Source organism: Pelobates fuscus, chromosome 3 (genome assembly GCF_036172605.1).
Source record: "Pelobates fuscus isolate aPelFus1 chromosome 3, aPelFus1.pri, whole genome shotgun sequence".
Lineage (NCBI taxonomy): Eukaryota > Metazoa > Chordata > Amphibia > Anura > Pelobatidae > Pelobates > Pelobates fuscus.
In genome coordinates, this window is record NC_086319.1 from 427188243 (window position 1) to 427209996 (window position 21754).

Below are 21754 nucleotides of genomic sequence, written 5' to 3' on the forward strand. Positions count from 1 at the left end.
TTATTATTAATGATAGATACAATGTATACGTGATATGATATGATTATTATCGGGGTAGTATATGGAGATGATAGTGTATAATATTATTAATGATAGATACAATGTATACGTGATATGATATATGATCTTTATCGGGGTAGTATATGGAGATGATAGTATATAATATTATTAATGATAGACACAATGTATACGTGATATGATATGATTATTATCGGGGTAGTATATGGAGATGATGGTGTATAATATTATTACTGATAGATACAATGTATACATGATATGATATGATTATTATCTGGGTAGTATATGGAGATGATAGTGTATAATATTATTAATGATAGACACAATGTATACGTGATATGATATGATTATTATCTGGGTAGTATATGGAGATGATAGTGTATAATATTATTAATGATAGATACAATGTATACGTGATATGGTATGATCTTTATCGGGGTAGTACATGGAGATGATAGTGTATAATATTATTAATGATAGATACAATGTATACATGATATGATATGATTATTATCGGGGTAGTACATGGAGATGATGGTGTATAATATTATTAATGATAGACACAATGTATACGTGATATGATATGATTATTATCGGGTAGTATATGGAGATGATAGTATATAATATTATTAATGATAGACACAATGTATACGTGATATGATATGATTATTATCTGGGTAGTATATGGAGATGATAGTGTATAATATTATTAATGATAGATACAATGTATACGTGATATGATATGATCTTTATCGGGGTAGTACATGGAGATGATGGTGTATAATATTATTAATGATAGATACAATGTATACGTGATATAATATGTATTAAGGCAATTTGCCTGGATTTGTGGGAGGGGCTGGTTTGCTACCTCTAGCCTACTTAAGGCACTCCCCTTACCTTGCTCCTTACCATTCGAGGTCAGAGTTGAATGAGGATCCGCTTCCGGGTTCTCTCAGACGCCATCTTGGTTTTCTTACCCACAAGTTTTTCTGCAGCAAGCTGTGTCCAGGAATCCTCTTGCAGGCCTTTTCCATCCGTCCAGCTTCTTACCCGGGTCTTCGTCGTAGATCGCGTCCCAGGGACTCCTAAACCGTAAGTCAGACCTACCTGTCACGCCAGGATCGGTTCCCACGGCGCACGGTACACCACGGGTCCTCGCCTTACGGTTTTCTCTGCACAGTCGCATTTCAAAGCCTTTTTCGCGGCTTCATTTCTTACAAATTGTTCAGCTAAATTATGCGTATTAGAGAAGCGATCAATTCGCACAAACTGTTTTTCCCTTGCTTCATTTAAACGATTGTCATTTCGGTTTGCGTTTTCTGGTCGGCACTTATTCATAGTATATTCGATGCACGATTGCTGTTCGCATTAAAGTGCATTCGGTTAAGCTATTCATGCTAACTTCTGTTTCCCTTCATACTAAGATTTGGTTATTCTGCTATGTATTCACATAGATCTTTTTCGTGAGTTACATTTCATCATTTCATGTATTTACATTTGGTTAAGAAGTTGCTTGGTTAAATAGACAGACTATTTTCATGCTATTTTTAAGGTATCACTTATTACATCAAGGGTATGAAACCAGCTAACATTTCTGTATAGACCATTGGACTCCCACGCTTACTGGAGTTTTCCCATTTCATTACAATTAAATCAGCCTACGTTACAGGCCTCATTTCTTTGTTGTTAGCCATGACACATAAAGATTTAATTCCTTTTCATGCATACTCGGGTTGAATCACACGTACTGATCCAACCAATCATACGTTTCCTGCACAGTAATATACATATATATATATAACTTACATTTTATGTTCCCCTTACTCACCATTATTATATAACACATATGTTGTTGGTACATAGGCCACGGCCTCCCTCAGATATCTTATTAAAGCCATGCCAACATTTCTGAGTAACACATATCTATTGCATAGTATCAACATTTTATTTGCAATCATACGCAAGCAAACCTTAAAACATTGCTGCTACAGGCTATAAGTCTGTTTTGTTTCCAACAATCAACACTCATCATACTACTTTCTTTTACCCATTTCAGGCTGTCAAGCTTATATATATTTGCTCCACACGGGTTTTTCCTGTGAATTTGTCATACTACCAGGTAATAAAGTGAAGTGTCGTCTCATTATTGGGGGAAGGATTGATTGCATGCTGTTCCAGTTGACTGCTAGGAGTGTAAGCCTATTCGTATGGTTCCTATTCAACGGTCGACAGCATTCATATGCTTGAGAAGATTCATATGCTGAATCGGTTCGGTGATTGTGGTGTCTGCCAGAGTGCTTGGAGTCCTCAGGAAGCGCTAGGAGCATCATTTAACGGAGGTACTCAGTCGGGGTGCCAGGCGATCCGTTACATTGGTGGCAAGCGGTGGGATGGCGTCCTAGTGCGAGGTAAAGCAGCTCGGAGACACAGTTCGTTTGGATTACAAATTGAGGGCAACGCTAGCAGTCGTGCAGCGCCCCTGGGAGCAGACAAGTATGGAAGGTTCTGGCTCTGGAGATGATTGGCTGGCCGAGGTGAGGCAGCAAGTGGCCGAGTATGGGGATGATATACCCATGGAGACACGCCGGGTGATCTGGAACCAGGTCATGGCCGAGCGAAACACAAGGCTGGACCGAGAATTCCGGTTGGCAAAAGAGAGGAAGTATGCTCAGCAGCAGGAGCGTTACAGCAGCCGAGTAGAGGCTGCATCCGAGGAGGTTAGCCGTCTTTCCCTGAGGCGGCGGGAGGAACCCGAAGTGGGGGTCCTCATAGACTGGTCCTGTGAGGAACCACAACAGGCAGGTAGAGATGGGACCAAGGTCTCTCCACCGGGCCCACCGGGATGCTGGGCAGCCGGCCCAGATCCCCAGCAGCAGCCAGAGTTGCCAGGTGGGGAAGCAGGTGGCCCTTACTCACAAATGTTGAGGGGCCTCACGGATTGGTCCTGGGAAGACCCACAGATGGCAGGTGGAGATGGGACTGCGGTCTCTCTACCGGCCCTACAGGGATGCTGGGCAGTCGGCCCAGATCCCCAGCGGCAGTGTGCGTTACAGGGAGCTGAAGGTGCCGTTCTTGCTCCCCAGCGGCAGTCTACGGTGCAGGGAGAGGAGCCTGTTATCCCCTCTCCCCAGCGGCTGAAGGTGTGTAAGGGAGAGGAGTTTGTTATTCCCTCTCCCCAGCGGCATCGCAGCTCACCAAGGGGAGACAGTAAGCCCCTCACCAGCGCAGATGGGACCGTGGTCTCTGCGCCCTGCCTACAGGGAGTACAGAGGGTCAGCCCTGCTCCCCAGCGGCTGAAAGTGTGTAAGGGAGAGGAGTTTGTTACCCCCTCTCCCCAGCGGCAGCTTAGCGCACCAAGGGGAGACAGTAAGCCCCACACCAGCGCAGATGGGACCGTGGTCTCTGCGCCCAAGTTACAGGGAGCTGAAGGGGCCGTCCTCCCTCCCCAGCGGCAGTGTGATTTGTTGGGAATTGGGAGCCCAGTCTCCTTTCCCCAGAGGCAGAGTGTCCAGCAGGGAATAGAGAGCCCAGTCTCCTTTCCCCAGGAGCAGGACACTGCATTGGGAGGAGAGACAGTCGGTCTCCCTCCACAAAGACCGAAAGTATGCATGGGAGAGGAGATTGTTACCGCCTCTCCCCAGCGGCAGAATGTTCTAATGGGAGAGGAGCTGGTTACCACCTCTCCCCAGCGGCAGCTTAATGTACCAGGGGGAGACTGTAAGCCCCACAACTGTGCAGATGGGACTGTGGTCTCTGCACCTACAGCACAGGGGGTAAGGACAGTCAGTCCTGTCCCCCAGCAACAAGGCTGCTTAGCCAAAGGGGAGACAGTCGGTCTCCCCCTCCAACAGCGGAGCTATGTATCCAAAGGGGAGACAGTCGGTCTCCAGCAGCAGAGCTGTGCAGCTAAAGAGGAGACAGTCGGTCTCCAGCAACCAGGCTCCAACCAGACTACTCCCGTGGTAGTGCTGGCACCAGGACAGAGTACCGCTGGTCTCTGCCCCCTCAGCAACCCACCAAGGCAGCCTACCAGTCCCCCACACAGCCGTGGTAAGGCACCTGGACATGGACAAGATTCTCCCTTACCCAGGTGTAGTAACCATTTATTGCGGGTGGGCTGTACTGCTGCTTCTGTCTTGTGGGTGGGCTGCTGGACTAACAAGGGCACTGACCGGCAAGAGGTCAGGTACCCTGTTAGTCTGTTTGGAAAAGGGGAGAAATGTGGCGAAACCAACCTCGCCACTGGGCCCTGGAGAAGCCTGTTTGCTAGCCTCCTACCTGCTGACTATGGCCCCTGGGTTATTTGGGGCATATTGTACTTTATATTGCTGCAACTGGCCCTTTTAAAACCATCGATGGACATATTGGGACTTTTTGGGATTGTGGCGAAACCGACCTCGCCACGTGTCCTTGGAGGGGGCCGATTGCCCGCCTCTTGCCTTTGGACTATGGACCAGACTTTATGGGAATGTGATACCCCAGATAGCTATACCATGGAGCCTATTCATAATGAAAGACTATGGGAAAGACTTTAGCTCCATGGCAATTGTACTGTGTGAGTAGGATCTGCGCGCTATTCGGTAGTTTTGTGCGCGCAGATCCCAGCTATCTGGGGATAGGTGAAATGTCTGTGTGTTATGTGTAAAAGGTGAATTTATGTATTTTAAAGTGTTTTACTGTCTTTGTGTCCCCATGTGCTTAATGGAGCCTGTCTCTGTGCTGGGAGATAATTTGATTACTTCTCCAGCACAGAGAAGGCCCTGGAAAGCTAGGGGTTTTAAAAGATACTTTTAGTAACTTTTGAACCCCTGGTCTGATTCATGCCATCTTTTAATATGTTGTTCCCCTGAATGGATTGATTGTGGATATGTAATTTTGTGTGAATGTGATGTATGGTTTTGAAGTTATAAATATTGTGTAAAAAGTATATTTTAAACTGTATGAATAATGGGATTATGTGTCACACTAAGGGGAGGGGATGTGTGGGAGGTAACATCTATGTCATTGGTTCTTTTATGCCTCCCCCTGGGTGTGGCCTGTATGTGTGAGTTGGAAATAAAAGCCAGGCTGGATGAGCCAGTCCAGAGTTCCTGTTTTACCCTCAAAGTGAAGTGTCGTCTCATTATTGGGGGAAGGATTGATTGCATGCTGTTCCAGTTGACTGCTAGGAGTGTAAGCCTATTCGTATGGTTCCTATTCAACGGTCGACAGCATTCATATGCTTGAGAAGATTCATATGCTGAATCGGTTCGGTGATTGTGGTGTCTGCCAGAGTGCTTGGAGTCCTCAGGAAGCGCTAGGAGCATCATTTAACGGAGGTACTCAGTCGGGGTGCCAGGCGATCCGTTACAACATACATGGTTCAGCCCACACATCCCCTCCCCTCAGATAACATTAAACCCAATTATCCGGTACACTTTTCCAGCCAAGTTCTGGATGTACCCCAAAAACAGGGGGTACACCTTTAAACCCAGCATCGCTGGATAGCCCTTATTCAGGGGGACAACATATTCAAAATTCAAGTCATTCGGATGAACGGTTCGTGAGATATGGGGTTCCAAAGATTTGACCGACCGCATGGGTAAAGTATCCGAAAACAGTTCCATGCATTTTGGCCCTGCGGTCGGTCACAGAAAAGGGAATGAAACAGACGAATTGCCTGGGTTATAGAGACTAAGGGGAATTCGCATGAATCCCCTAGTTCGTGAGTTTCTTTCTACCACGAAATCCTGGACGTCTGGAGGTCTCAGCGGTGCTTGCCTAGTCGAGTGTCCGTTTTCAGTTCCAGACACTCAACGGCAAAACACCGCTGTTCGGTAGTTTAAGATGGCCGCCGCCACGTGTTCGGCTCCCGAATGGCGGCCACCCAGAGGACAAAGACCACACTGCACGGATTGCCAATTACCCGTTTGCAACATTGTTGCAAACGGTAATTGGAGGCACACTTAGTCCTGGGTGGTCTGGTTGTTCGGTAGTTTCCCTCAATATAATGAATGGAGGGATTCTACCGAACAATCAGATGAATGCTGCATACATATCCCAGGTAAAACTGAACACAGTATAACATATATAATATGAAAGGCAATATACTGAAATATGCTCCACAGTCTTAAAGGGACAGTAGTCCCAAAAGTCCCAATCTGTCCATAGATGATTTTAAAGGGCCAGTAGCCGCCATATAAAGTACAATATGCCCCAAATAACCCAGGGGCCATAGTCAGTAGGTAGGAGGCTGGCAAACAGGCTTCTCCAGGGCCCAGTGGCGAGGTTGGTTTCGCCACAACAATTAAGACTGTGTTAGCCATTGGGAGATGTTTTTACATTACCATATTGTATTGCATATTGGGTAAGGCAGTGGTGAGTGACAGGCAACAGAGGGTTGTAGTCAATGGAGTATATTCGAAGCTTGGGCTTGTCACCAGTGGGGTACTTGGACCCATTCTCTTTAATATTTTTATTAGTGATATTGCAGAAGGTCTTGATGGTAAGGTGTGTCTTTTTGCGGATGATACTAAGATATCTAACAGGGTTGATGTTCCAGGAGGGATAACCCAAATGGCAAGTGATTTAGGTAAACTAGAAAAATGGTCAGAGTTGTGGCAACTGACATTTAATGTGGATAAGTGCAAGATAATGCATCTTGGACGTAAAACCCAAGGGCAGAGTACAGAATATTTGATAGAGTCCTAACCTCAACAACTGAGGAAAGGGATTTAGGGGGGATTATTTCTGATGGCTTAAAGGTAGGCAGACAATGTAATAGAGCAGCAGGAAATGCTAGCAGAATGCTTGGTTGTATAGGGAGAGGTATTAGCAGTAGAAAGAGGGAAGTGCTCATGCCATTGTACAGAACACTGGTGAGACCTCACTTGGAGTACTGTACACAGTACTGGAGACCGTATCTTCAGAAGGATATTGATACCTTAGAGAGAGTTCAAAGAAGGGCTACTAAACTGGTTCATGGATTGCAGGATAAAACTTACCAGGAAAGGTTAAAGGATCTTAACATGTATAGCTTGGTGGAAAGACGAGACAGGGGGGATATGATAGAAACATTTAAATACATAAAGGGAATCAACACAGTAAAGGAGGAGACTATATTTAAAAGAAGAAAAACTACCACAACAAGAGGACATAGTCTTAAATTAGAGGGACAAAGGTTTAAAAATAATATCAGGAAGTATTACTTTACTGAGAGTGTATTGGATGCATGGAATAGCCTTCCAGCTGAAGTGGTAGAGGTTAACACAGTAAAGGAATTTAAGCATGCGTGGGATAGGCATAAGGCTATCCTAACTATAAGATAAGGCCAGGGACTAATGAAAGTATTTAGAAAACTGGGCAGACTAGATGGGCCGAATGGTTCTTATCTGCCGTCACATTCTATGTTTCTATGTTTCTATATCATGTTATACTAAATATTCATTGATTATTGTCACGCATGTTACTTATTATTATTTAAATTATCACAATAAATTGTATCTATTTTTATAACAAATTGTGATTCATTTATATGGAATACATTTCACTTACACGATAACGATCTTTGGGATCTGAGAATTGAATAGTGTTTACTATTATTATCCCATAAATATCCCCACACCGCCTAAACAGGAAACGGACTATCCCTGAATTTGTACTAGCTTTTGGTATTTACAGGGATGTCATCTGTGCGGTCTATCCCAACAGAAGAGAGGAGTTTGATCTCTATATGCACAAGCTGGTAGACCTGGGCAACAAATATGGTGGTTCAGCCTTCTATGACTACCATAGGTTTTTTTCTGCAAAAGTGTCTGGAGCCTTCTCCCAGTACGAACACGATCCAACTGGGGAAGGATTGATACCGTCATTTTTTGCAGACACTTTGCAGGTCTAAGAACACCTGCTTGTGCATACTGCTCCTGTCGGTTTCGGTGATACTTCAATTTTGATAGTTATGGCTCGCTTCAGGTATGATGTGGACCTTTACCGACAAAAGGTCACTCCGGGTCATTCTAAGCTTAGCGTGTCTTTATGCAATCTATAGCTGTATACGGAGTAGACCCTTCCGTTCCCAAATTACTTATAAATACTGTTTTCAGTGTCTGAAGACCCAAAAGGCACTGTAAAAATATTGTAATAAATGAAACAATCACTCAAATAAATATAAGATAAAAGTGTATTGGATGAATGTAACAGAATGCAAAAATAGTCAGTAAATAATCAATCTTACCAAAGTATTAGTGACAGCATATGTCCTTGTGTATGATGCTCTGCGTGCAAGTGAGAATAGAATAATGGTTGAATGAATGAATGTATGCCTGAGTGAATGAATGTTAAAGAATGACAACGTCCTATCCTTTCTCCTTCAGTTAAATAGCCATTTTGTCCTCCATAAAGCAGCCCCCACCTGTGTGATTTTCCCAAAAAGGTTTTCTAACTTGTTACATGATGTAATGTATTGCATATCTAAGTTTGGGATATTCCCTAAATGGCTCGAGCTTGTAGTTAGCTTACGAAGTGTTTTTGTATACATTTAACTGACAGCACATGTGTTTTTGGAATATTCTCTAGAAGGCTCTTGCCTGTAATTAGCTTACAACGAGTTTTGTATACATTTGACTGACAACACATGTGTTTGTTCTAATTTAATTTTAACCTTGTGGGATGTCATTGAAATGTTAACTTTATCTAAGCAAAAGGGCCTGCAATATGAAAATACACCTATTGTATACAGCTAAATGTACATTCGTATTATATATATATATATATATGCACCATACCATATATAATACACATATATATTGCAAACTGCACATTAAATAATGATCAATACTCCACAGCTCCTCCACAGCCCATACTACAAACTTTTGTCCCAACACGGCGGACGAACATGCCTCCACGCAAGGAGCTAGTTCCTCTGGGGTTCCAGAGAAGTTGTCACGAGACAAACTGGGACGCCCAATCAAGTTTCTGGGCAAGTCCCAGATATGTAATAATTTTAATGTTGGGTCTTGTAATTACAGTGGATGTAGACTATTGCATGTCTGTTCAAAATGTTTTAGGGCACATGCAAAGACCATGTGTCCAAATAAAATGTATTCCAAGCCTTACCTAACGTCCATTAATATGCCAGTATTCACTGCATTTATGTCTCAGCACCCATCTAGACACCCAATAGACTTTCTTATCTATGGTTTAACAGAAAGCTTCCATACAGGTATCCTACACTTACCAGTCGGAACTCTGGAATGCCCTAATCTACAATCCGCCCAACAGAACCCCACAGCGGTTGACACCCTCATAGCTCAAGAAGTGGCTGAAGGCTTCGTATTGGGGCCTTTCAAAACTCCCCCATTCACAGAATGGCACACTAACCCCATTGGTATTGTCACAGGGAAATCTTCCCAAAAATAGAGACTCATCATTGACTTATCGGCACCCCACTCATCGGCCAACCCCAGTCTTAATTCCCTCATCCCCTCTGAGGAATTCTCCCTGCAATACACCACCATAGATCACACCATTACCGCTATCATACAAGCAGGGGTTGGAGCCTGGCTCAGTAAGACCGACATTACCAACGCCCTTAAATTACTACCAATCCACCCCACACTGTGGCACCTGCATGGTATCAAGTGGTCCGGGAACTACTATTTTTTCTCCCGGTTATCCTTTGGGTCCAAAAGTAGCCCAGCTATTTTTGACACATTTGCCGAAGCATTATGCTGGTTACTATTGAACATAGCCAGATGCCCTACGGTATTACATTACCTGGACGATTTCCTACTGGTCGAGGAGAACACTTCCCCTCCTACTAGTCTCAAAGCTACCACTAAGCTATTTGAGCAACTCGGTGTACCTATCTCCCCTAAGAAAACAGAGGGGCCAGACACGGCTATCACTTTTCTGGGTATCCAATTAGACTCTGCCACAATGCAAGCGAGCCTACCACACGATAAGATAGTGGATATTCTCACTTACATAAACAGCTACCTTCAGCTCGGTACTGGCAACCGCAAAGAGCTACAGTCTCTCCTGGGATCACTAAATTTTGCTATGCGCATCATACCTCAAGGCCGCTCCTTTATATCACGACTATTGCATCTTTTTCCACTTTTCCTACATGACACGCACAGGTTGTCCTTAGATACCCAAGCTACGGCAGATCTAAACATGTGGAAGAGATTTTTATCCACTTGGAATGGTAAAAGTATGTTCCTCCCTCAATTGACTGACTCATCTCCTACCATTTGATCAGATGCGGCATCTACCACTGGTTTTGCAGCAATTTTGGGGAACGAATGGCTTTGGGGCAGCTGGCCTTCAGCAGTTCAGGATTTGGAAGGTTTTTCCACTACCTCAGCTCTTTTTGAGATCTATCCCATCGTGGCGGCTGCCGTAGCATGGGGTCATTTATGGGCCAACATGCCAGTTTGTTGCTACTCAGATAACCAGGCAACCCGTCACATCATCAACAAAGGTCGTTCCAAATCCCTTACGATCATGAGATTTCTGAGGAAACTCACTTGGTTGGCAGCTTGTCATAATTTTTTCCTATGTTGTTTCCATGTTCCAGGTGTATGTAACACAGCTGCTGACAATTTGTCTCGCTTTAAAATTCAGGCGTTTCATCAAGCACTCCCGTCCGCAGGCGCCCACAGCCACCATCACTCCCAACATTTCAACAACTCATACTGGACTAGAAACCATCATGCAGCATAGCAGGACATTGTCCCAATTGGCACTTTCAAACAATACACACAAAACATACAACAGGGCTTTCACACTATTCAAAAGATTCCTTCTGGAACATAACATCATGCAACCATTTGTTATGACATATTTTTGGGGGTTTGCTTCCTTTTGCCACCTTAAACTTAAAATGTCATATAACACCATCAAACTCTATCTCACTGGTATTCAACACCACATGCTAATCTTACACCCAAAGAACAACAGTTTCATGGCCTCTCACCAAATTAAGACCATACTCAGAGGTATTCAGAAATCAGAACCCACACATACAGCCCAGAGGCTACCCATAGATAACCATATCTTTAAAGCATTATCTAACCTGCTTGACTTAAAACCGTTTGACACCAATACAAACTCTATCATCAAAACAGCAATATACATGGCGTTCTATGGATTTCTAAGACCTAGAGAATTCACTACAACCTCCACGACCCAAACTACTCCTTTCCTCCTCTATTCCCACTTGACAAAACATATGGATCATTACATCCTTACTTTACCTCACTCCAAAACAGGGCCGGACTGGCCCACCGGGATACCGGGAAATTTCCCGGTGGGCCGCATTAAGCTGGGGCTGGGCTGACAGCCCTAATGATAAATCCTCCCCTCGGACTGTGCCAGCCAATCAGTCCGAGGGGAGGAAGGAGGGAGGAGCTGGGGGCTGGTGTGGCTGCCAGCAGTTGCAGGGAGACCTGTCAGTCTCCCTGCACAGTCTGAAATCATTCCGGCCGCATGCCCCGCCCCCAAACGGAAGCTCCGCCTCCCACCCACAAGCTCCACCCCCACACACGATGCTGGAAAGCTGCCTACCGGACCAAGAGGACACTGAAAGGTATTTACTTTTTTACAGCCCCCCCTACCCACTATACTGCCCCTACCCACATCACAGCCCCCCTACCCACCTCACAGCCCCTTACCCACCATACAGCCCCCCTACCCACTATACAGCCCCCTTACCCACCTCACAGCCCCACTACCCACTATACAGCCCCCTACTCACTATACAGCCCCCCTAACCACCTCACAGCCCCCCTACTCACTATATAGCCCATCTACCCACCTCAAAGCCCCCTACCAACTATACAGCCCCCCTAACCACCTCACAGTCCCCCTACCCACTATACAGCCCCCTACTCACTTTACAGCCCCCCTAACCACCTCACAGCCCCCCTAACCACCTCACAGCCCCCTACTCACTATACAGCCCCCCTACCCACTATACAGCCCCCTACCCACTATACAGCCCCCTACCCACATCACAGCCCCCCTACCCACTATATAGCCCATCTACCCACCTCAAAGCCCCCCTACCAACTATACAGCCCCCCTAACCACCTCACAGTCCCCCTACCCACTATACAGCCCCCTACTCACTTTACAGCCCCCTACTCACCATACAGCCCCCCTACCCACCTCACAGCGCCCCTATCCACTATATATCCCCCTACCCACCTCACAGCCCCCCTACCCACTATACAGCCCCCTACTCACTATACAGCCCCCCTAACCACCTCACAGCCCCCCTACTCACTATACAGCCCCCATAACCACCTCACAGCCCCCCTACTCACTATACAGCCCCCCTACCCACTATACAGCCCCATACTTACTATACAGCCCCCCTACCCACTACACATCACCCTACCCTCTATACAGCACCCCTCTCCACCTCACAGTCCCCCTTCCCACCTCACAGTCCCCCACCCACTATATGGCCCCCCACCCACCTCACAGCCGCCATACCCACTCACAGTTCCCCTACCCACCATGCAGCCCCCCTACCCAGCTTACAGGACACCTACCCACCTCACAGTCCCCCCATCCACCTTACAGAACCCCTACCCACCATATTATATATATATATATATATATATATATATATATATACATACCAATAATATGTAAGGCATATATGTATATGTATGCATGTCTTGCCACCCCAGATGATTGAGTAATATACACACATAATTATATATATATTAATTATGTGTTTATATATTACTCAATTATCTCGGGTGGCAACACATAGCCATACGTATTACATGTGACAATACATGCCGTAGTGACTTATGGGGCTGGCATACATTTTTTTTCCAGGGCTGCTTTGTATGCCCAGTCCGGCCCTGCTCCAAAACCAGTCAGCACATACCAGTAAACATTCCGTACTATCCCACACACAACAGATGGTGTCCAGTCAGGGTTCTTGATGCCTACATACAGCATCATAACTTACTACCCTCACAACCATTACTACAGCTGCAAGGTTCAGTACTCACCACTACAACCTTCATGACCTACGTCAGGTCTTTGCTCACACAACTGGGCCTCAACGCAGCCAACTACTCAGGGCACTCCTTTCGTATAGGAGCCGCGTCCACAGCCTCCAGTGTCAACATCCCAACTCATGTTATCAAAACACTGGGGTGCTGGAAGTCATCCGCTTACTCACGGTACATACCTAACCCAGTACAAGAATTAAGGGATGTGTCATGGCCGTTACCAGTAATTCCTGTCTCTTCCGGGTTGACGGACTGTAGCCACACCCCCTCTCTGACGCGGTCTCATTACGCTACATAATGCGACCGCGCCAGACAACAGACGGTGGATTAATGAACAGCGTACCGCGGAAATTAACCGGCTGCCACTCTGCTCTACAAACTTACCTGTGTACCGAACCGGACTTGTAACCGACGGACCTCTTTCTCCTTCCCTCGACCTCGGCTAGTACTTTGACTCCTCTCGACCTTTCTCCAACGGAACCTCCCCAGAGGGGACTCTGGGACCAACTTCAGCCACTGGAAGCTAAGTTACCGTACTTGTGTTATACGAACTTTTCCACAGACTTCTGAGCACTCAAGCTTCAGCCTGCCTCACGTTCTCCTATCACTATTGGAATAATCCCTGCTCGTTAACCCTTCAGTCACCAGCTGATAACGTTTTCTACCAATTAAGCTAAAACAAATCTCTGCAGGTTAAACTCCTTTATATTTTCTTTATCGAATTATTGCTGCAATTCAAGTGTATAAGTGTCTAAGAATCCACTAACCAATACTGAAGCATTTAAAGATACAGTTTATGTTTTCTTCAATCAAAATATTAAAGACACAGTACCAGTGAATTCTATAGAGAACTGTCATCTCTTTATTTTTCTCAATAATATTACTTTCACATCTATTTAGATTGAAATCTGCAGTTGAGCTCCATCTAATTCTATGTGAACGTGACAGGATGCTTTCAAAAACATGTCTGGTTGATACAATGTATATGTATTGGTTGTCTGTAAATGAATTTGTTTATTTAAATTTTGCCCGCTTCTTTCTCAGGCCTACCTCATCGTCGGTTCCGGCACACCACAACCGACTTGCTCTTTTTATTATCCTACATTTATCTATGGTATTCCACACTGTACTATCATAAGCACCTAACACAAGTATTAAGGCAATTTGCCTGGATTTGTGGGAGGGGCTGGTTTTCTACCTCTAGCCTACTTAAGGCACTCCCCTTACCTTGCTCATTACCATTCGAGGTCAGAGTTGATTGACCCTCCCACCACACCACATTTTAACATTTATTTCCTTTCTATTTCTTTTCCTGGGTATGCCCTCTTCTTTCTCAGGCCTACCTCATTGTCGGCACACCACAACCGACTTGCTCTTTTTATTATCCTACATTTATCTATGGTATTCCACACTGTACTATCATAAGCACCTAACATAAATGATTATTATCGGGGTAGTGTATGGAGATGATAGTGTATAATATTAATGATAGATACAATGTATACGTGATATGATTATTATCGGGGTAGTATATGGAAATGATAGTGTATAATATTATTAATGATAGATACAATGTATACGTGATATGATATGATCTTTATCGGGGTAGTATATGGAGATGATGGTGTATAATATTATTAATGATAGATACAATGTATACATGATATGATATGATTATTATCGGGGTAGTATATGGAGATGATAGTGTATAATATTATTAATGATAGATACAATGTATACATGATATGATATGATTATTATCGGGGTAGTATATGGAGATGATAGTGTATAATATTAATGATAGATACAATGTATACGTGATATGATATGATCTTTATCGGGGTAGTATATGGAGATGATAGTATATAATATTATTAATGATAGATACAATTTATACGTGATATGATATGATCTTTATCGGGGTAGTATATGGAGATGATGGTGTATAATATTATTAACTAGAAAAGCTACAATTTCTGGGGAAATTGTGTGAAGTGTTCTTGCCTCCACCAGTAGTCTACAACTGGAGTGGGCGGAGTAACTGTTAGTATTTATTTATATAGCACATTTAATTGCAATGTTGTTGCCCAAAGTGCTTCACAGTTACATTAAAACATACAGTTATAAAAACATTAGCAGGTGTAAAAGGCTTTGTCTATGACATCACTTGCTGCTGCAGCCTTGCACAGGTCAGAGTATTTTGGCGGTTGCCATCTTCAAACGGTCATATTTTAAAAACTATAAATCCTACAGTGAAGAGCTTTATATTGTGAGAATCACAAGACCCAGACCTACATTTTTTTGTAAATCTTTCTTTTATTATGGCATATGCGTTATGGGGTACAGAAGAGAAAGAGGAGGCATTGTGGGGAAACATGAGATAATGAGAACAAGATGGTGTGCAATGCACCTCAAAGAATGATTGCCATGGTTTATTTTATTTGCAAAACCGTCATGTAAACATACAAGCTTGGTTGGTAAAATAACAGGACATGTAACATGTTATATGCAGATATGGTATATCCTTCTGTGTATGCTGTGGTACAACTTGCGTTACAAGTATTTGCTTGCTTAATAAGATAAACTAAACTATGTGCTGGAGATGATATGAACATAAAGGAAAACATTTATACATGCCCCTGCTGGTAATATAGCCGCTTATGCGTGAATTAGTATTCACTGGTCAGAGAGGCTGCACCTCGCTAGATGTATGTATAGGCTAGTTTTAAGCTAAGCAAAGCATCATCATTAATAGGGAGGTCGATGTGTGCATGGGCCTAGGCAGGTATGTCGTGAGGACTACATGATGCATAGTTAAGTAGACAAACGTGTTAGTAACATGCTGAGTGTCTGCAATCAGTTACTGCAGTGCTATGAGTTTAAGCGTTAAGGCTAAACTGAGATTAAAACAAGAACAAAAATCTGTGGCATGAACTGACCCTGACTTTTGTAGGCTTATTCACTTTCTAGAAAATAATTTGTAGGGCGACAATGTAGGGACAACAAGTTAGGAACCATGTAAATAAAATGTATAGCACATTAAGCTACTTGCTCCGTGGACACTGTGGTACAGCAAGTAAAGTTCATAAGTCTTTCAGCCGATGCCCATAGAAGGGCAGTTCCGTTTACCCCTGCTTACTCCGATGGAGGCTTTCAAACGGGCCCTGGCCTCCCGGTCATTTGGTCCAAGCTTCTCCGGGCTCACCTTGCAGCTCTCTGCCCGAGCCGTGAGTCGCGCCTCTGCCATGGCATTCCGTGGCTGGGATGTAGCTCCAAGACTAAGCAGTGGGATAGACCTCCGTGTTGTGGCACATGTCGCCGCCGCGACCATAGAGAGTGGAGGTGTGCCACGCTGGCTCCTGGATTTTTGCTTGTTGGTAGCCATCTTAGCTGCATCTCGGTGGTCTCCGCAGCAGGCATCCCCAGTTCTCCTCCGCCGAGTTACACTTTGCTGGTCAGATGTTGTCGGGGCCGCTGTGTGTGGAACAGGTTGTTCACGTTGGCGGGTCCCGCTCTGGTGTGCGGAAGCGTGGGTGCTGGCGCCCGGGGTTTCTCGCCATTGTGGTTGTCGCTGCTTGCGTTGCCGGATTACCTCCCTGAAGGTCTGCAGTGGGGATCCGTAAAGACGTCGGCGGGTCACCGGCTGGAGCCATGATGCCACCATTCGGGCCGCTTGAAGGTAGGACACTCCCCTGCCACATAGTGTTGTGTGGAAGCTCGAGCAGAGTAGGTCTAGGGCTTCCAGGGAGTGTGATTGTACTTGGTTGCCAGTGGTCCCTCTCTTTGGTGCTTTGGTACTGGGTGCGCCCCTGCAAGCTCGTGCCTCTGCTGGCTGGGCAATCGGGGTCGTTTGCTTAGCAGGCTGATATGTGACTTGTGGTGCTGCGCCATAAGCTACCGCCATTTTGGAGGCCCCACCGCCCGCCTTGCTTGGAGTGGTCACGGGTATAGTCAGGGGGGTGCCGGGTGTAGGGTTCCGCTGTTGGCAGGGACCGGGATGTCCCCCACCGGTCCATGGGGGGGGGGAGGGAGTGTTCCATGTTCATAGGTGACTGCGTGCGACTTACTGGAGCGCGGACGCCTTTCTCTGCCGCCTCTCGCGGTAGGCCCCATGCTGACATTGCTGTGTCCGGTAATCCCGGGTGTCGGGTTCGGTATGTCTCGGTCCGGGACGTTCTTCCCCGGCCGATGGGCCCCCTTGCAGGAGGTTAGTGGCATTTTTGCTCGATTTAACCGCCGTTTTTGTGCCTGGTCTGCCAGAGCTCGTGCAGTGCACGTCTTCCCTGATCGCTGGTTAAGCTCCGCCCCCCAAGACCTACATTTTGATGCATAGTATGTCTCTGAAATATTAACAATGAAGGCACAGTCGCAGTTTAGAAATTGCCCTTCAAATGTGAGCTTTGCAGAGTGGAGTTTCAATGAATGTCAATGGACTGCGTGAGTTGCAAACAAATGGTCATATTGTGAAAACTATTCGGACTATGGCTTAGCCGTGGGCAGTTTTAGTGGCAGCAGGGATAGCTGAACGTTTTGATATAAGATTTGTGTAGGTGGGCCTGAAAATGAGGGAGTGGTGGCAGTTTAGAAATCATGTCCTGATTTTTCAGCTTTTGCCAGCTCCCACTCTAGCTTTGCCATTCATTCCTATGGGACAAATTTCGCCACAAGAACGACGATATTCCGTGAACCATTCGGCGAAACGTTCCACAAAGTAATAGCAATCCGATCGGGAACAATCTGCACGTTTCGGTATATTTCTGTCTATGTAGTGTAAAAACTGTGGGAGGAGTTAGGGTGGCAAATTTGGCTATAATAATAATAATAATATATATGTGAGATAACATTAAGTGGTCTTGCTATGCAAGAACACTTAATGATAGATACAATGTATACATGATATGATATGATTATTATCGGGGTAGTATATGGAGATGATGGTGTATAATATTATTAATGATAGATACAATGTATACGTGATATGATATGATTATTATCGGGGTAGTATATGGAGATGATAGTGTATAATATTATTAATGATAGATACAATGTATACGTGATATGATATGATTATTATCGGGGTAGTATATGGAGATGATGGTGTATAATATTATTAATGATAGATACAATGTATACGTGATATGATATGATCTTTATCGGGGTAGTATATGGAGATGATAGTGTATAATATTATTAATGATAGATACAATGTATACGTGATATGATATGATTATTATCGGGGTAGTATATGGAGATGATGGTGTATAATATTATTAATGATAGATACAATGTATACGTGATATGATATGATTATTATCGGGGTAGTATATGGAGATGATGGTGTATAATGTTATTAATGATAGATACAATGTATACATGATATGATATGATTATTATCGGGGTAGTATATGGAGATGATGGTGTATAATATTATTAATGATAGATACAATGTATACATGATATGATATGATTATTATCGGGGTAGTATATGGAGATGATGGTGTATAATATTATTAATGATAGATACAATGTATACATGATATGATATGATTATTATCGGGGTAGTATATGGAGATGATGGTGTATAATATTATTAATGATAGATACAATGTATACGTGATTTGATATGATTATTATCGGGGTAGTATATGGAGATGATGGTGTATAATGTTATTAATGATAGATACAATGTATACATGATATGATATGATTATTATCGGGGTAGTATATGGAGATGATGGTGTATAATATTATTAATGATAGATACAATGTATACGTGATATGATATGATTATTATCGGGGTAGTATATGGAGATGATGGTGTATAATGTTATTAATGATAGATACAATGTATACGTGATATGATATGATTATTATCGGGGTAGTATATGGAGATGATGGTGTATAATATTATTAATGATAGATACAATGTATACATGATATGATATGATTATTATCGGGGTAATATATGGAGATGATAGTGTATAATATTATTAATGATAGATACAATGTATACATGATATGATATGATTGTTATCGGGGTAGTATATGGAGATGATGGTGTATAATATTATTAATGATAGATACAATGTATACGTGATATGATATGATTATTATCGGGGTATTATATGGAGATGATGGTGTATATGTACACACTGTAAATTCAGGTAGATTTAGAAACACGTCTATAGATTTTTGTTCGGATTACACATCTTCTTGTGGTTTCCTGACACTTTTCACTTCCTGCCTAACACCACTAAATGTAGAGCGGGGGTAGTGAGTGAGTACATCAGCATCCGCCTGGAGGATTTATAAACTTCCACCAGATCCCTTAACCCTCTCTCCTCCAGCTCTGGCCCTTAACGCCCTCTGATACATTAACCCTTTCAAGCTATCAAGTTACCATCAGAATCTGCTGTCAGCCTATGCATGCAATGTATATAGTCCGGAGTCACCTGTATTCAAGCAGGGATTCCATATATAACGTATAATGTAATAATTTGAAAATCAAATGATCAAAGTCTGGTGTTACCCTGAGTATCTGCCCATTCACACAGAGAATCTGCCCATTCACACAGAGAATCTGCCCATTCACACAGAGAATCTGCCCATTCACACAGAGAATCTGCCCATTCACACAGAGAATCTGCCTATTCACCTGGGGCTTTGAGAATCTGGCTAGACCCTTATTTGTCCTTTCCCTCTTTCTAGTTAGTAACCATTCTCAAGACTCAATATTACTCCTTAACCCCTTAAGGACCAAACTTCTGGAATAAAAGGGAATCATGACATGTCACACACGGCATGTGTCCTTAAGGGGTTAATGAACACTGTGATACACGCAGAGCATCGCACAATTGTGTTACCTGCAGAGCATTGCACTACTGATTAACATTCTGTAACTAACCGGCCTCCATCTAGATCTCACCTTGTACGTGGCGAGTCCGTGAGACATTCCACAAAGTCCAGGATGACGGTCATCTTTAATCCCAGGAAGAGGATCTGCGAGACAGTCAGACAGAATAGGATGGAAGTCAGAGACAGCACCCAGATCAACTTCACAACGAACGCAGATAGAGGAAGAGAGACAAACCTCTACCCAGGAAGGAAGAAGAAAGACAAGAGACACCCACCTGACATGGCTCATACATGGACTCTCCACGCTTGCAGTGGCTAGTAACTTTTACATCTGGCTAGTTGCCCAGTTGTTGAAATTCTAGTCCCTGTATATATTTATATATTTATAATGTACACACAATATCCGGTGAACCTGTCTGCCTGAGATTGATGGGAGTTACTCTCCTGGGACAGTGTGATATCACTATAGGGAGTGACTGAAGAGAAGTATAACTCTCACAAGTCTCAGGCACGCAGCACTATTTATGTCTTAATGCTGCTAACCTAAACAGAGTCCAAACTAAACGAAGAAATTCCATCTTTATGTAACAGAAGGATATCTAGCAGTCATGTCTGCATTCTCTCTTTCTCTAGCCAGACAGACAGACACAGAGATACAGTGAGTTGTGTACTATGGGAAATATACTGCTATCTCTCCGTTCTTAAGAAATTATAATTATAATAAACCACAAAACCTAAGGTTGTTTAGTGATAGCGTAGAGTAATGTAGGGGTTAATGTTTAGTGTTAGCGTAGAGTAATGTAGGGGTTAATGTTTAGTGATAGGGTAGAGTAATGTAGGGGTTAATGTTTAGTGATAGCGTAGAGTAATGTAGGGGTTAATGTTTAGTGATAGTGTAGAGTAATGTAGGGGTTAATGTTTAGTGATAGTGTAGAGTAATGTAGGGGGTTCATGTTTAGTGATAGTGTAGAGTAATGTAGGGGTTAATGTTTAGTGTTAGCGTAGAGTAATGTAGGGGTTAATGTTTAGTGATAGGGTAGAGTAATGTAGGGGTTAATGTTTAGTGATAGCGTAGAGTAATGTAGGGGTTAATGTTTAGTGATAGTGTAGAGTAATATAGGGGTTTATGTTTAGTGATAGTGTAGAGTAATGTAGGGGGTTAATGTTTAGTGATAGCGTAGAGTAATGTAGGGGTTAATGTTTTGTGATAGTGTAGAGTAATGTAGGGGTTAATGTTTAGTGATAGCGTAGAGTAATGTAGGGGTTTATGTTTAGTGATAGTGTAGAGTAATATAGGGGTTTATGTTTAGTGATAGCGTAGAGTAATGTAGGGGTTAATGTTTTGTGATAGTGTAGAGTAATGTAGGGGTTAATGTTTAGTGATAGCGTAGAGTAATGTAGGGGTTTATGTTTAGTGATAGCGTAGAGTAATGTAGGGGTTAATGTTTAGTGATAGTGTAGAGTAATGTAGGGGTTAATGTTTAGTGATAGTGTAGAGTAATGTAGGGGTTAATGTTTAGTGATAGCGTAGAGTAATGTAGGGGTTAATGTTTAGTGATAGTGTAGAGTAATATAGGGGTTTATGTTTAGTGATAGCGTAGAGTAATGTAGGGGTTCATGTTTAGTGATAGTGTAGAGTAATGTAGGGGGTTAATGTTTAGTGATAGCGTAGAGTAATGTAGGGGTTAATGTTTAGTGATAGCGTAGAGTAATGTAGGGGTTCATGTTTAGTGATAGCGTAGAGTAATGTAGGGGTTCATGTTTAGTGATAGCGTAGAGTAATGTAGGGGTTAATGTTTAGTGATAGCGTAGAGTAATGTAGGGGTTCATGTTTAGTGATAGCGTAGAGTAATGTAGGGGTT

The 21754-nt window shown here is 43.5% G+C and overlaps 1 protein-coding gene across 1 annotated transcript in view; it reads right to left on the reverse strand.

Annotated features, from left to right (window-relative positions):
- Positions 1-20062, reverse strand: part of ACAP1 (ArfGAP with coiled-coil, ankyrin repeat and PH domains 1) — a 292765-nt gene extending 272703 nt beyond the window's left edge. The window contains exon 1 of the mRNA XM_063449848.1: positions 19963-20062. Coding sequence (XP_063305918.1) covers positions 19963-20015 — 53 coding nt within the window. The 5' untranslated portion in view covers positions 20016-20062. The remainder of the gene's footprint in view (positions 1-19962) is intronic.
- Positions 20063-21754: the final 1692 nt, after the last annotated feature.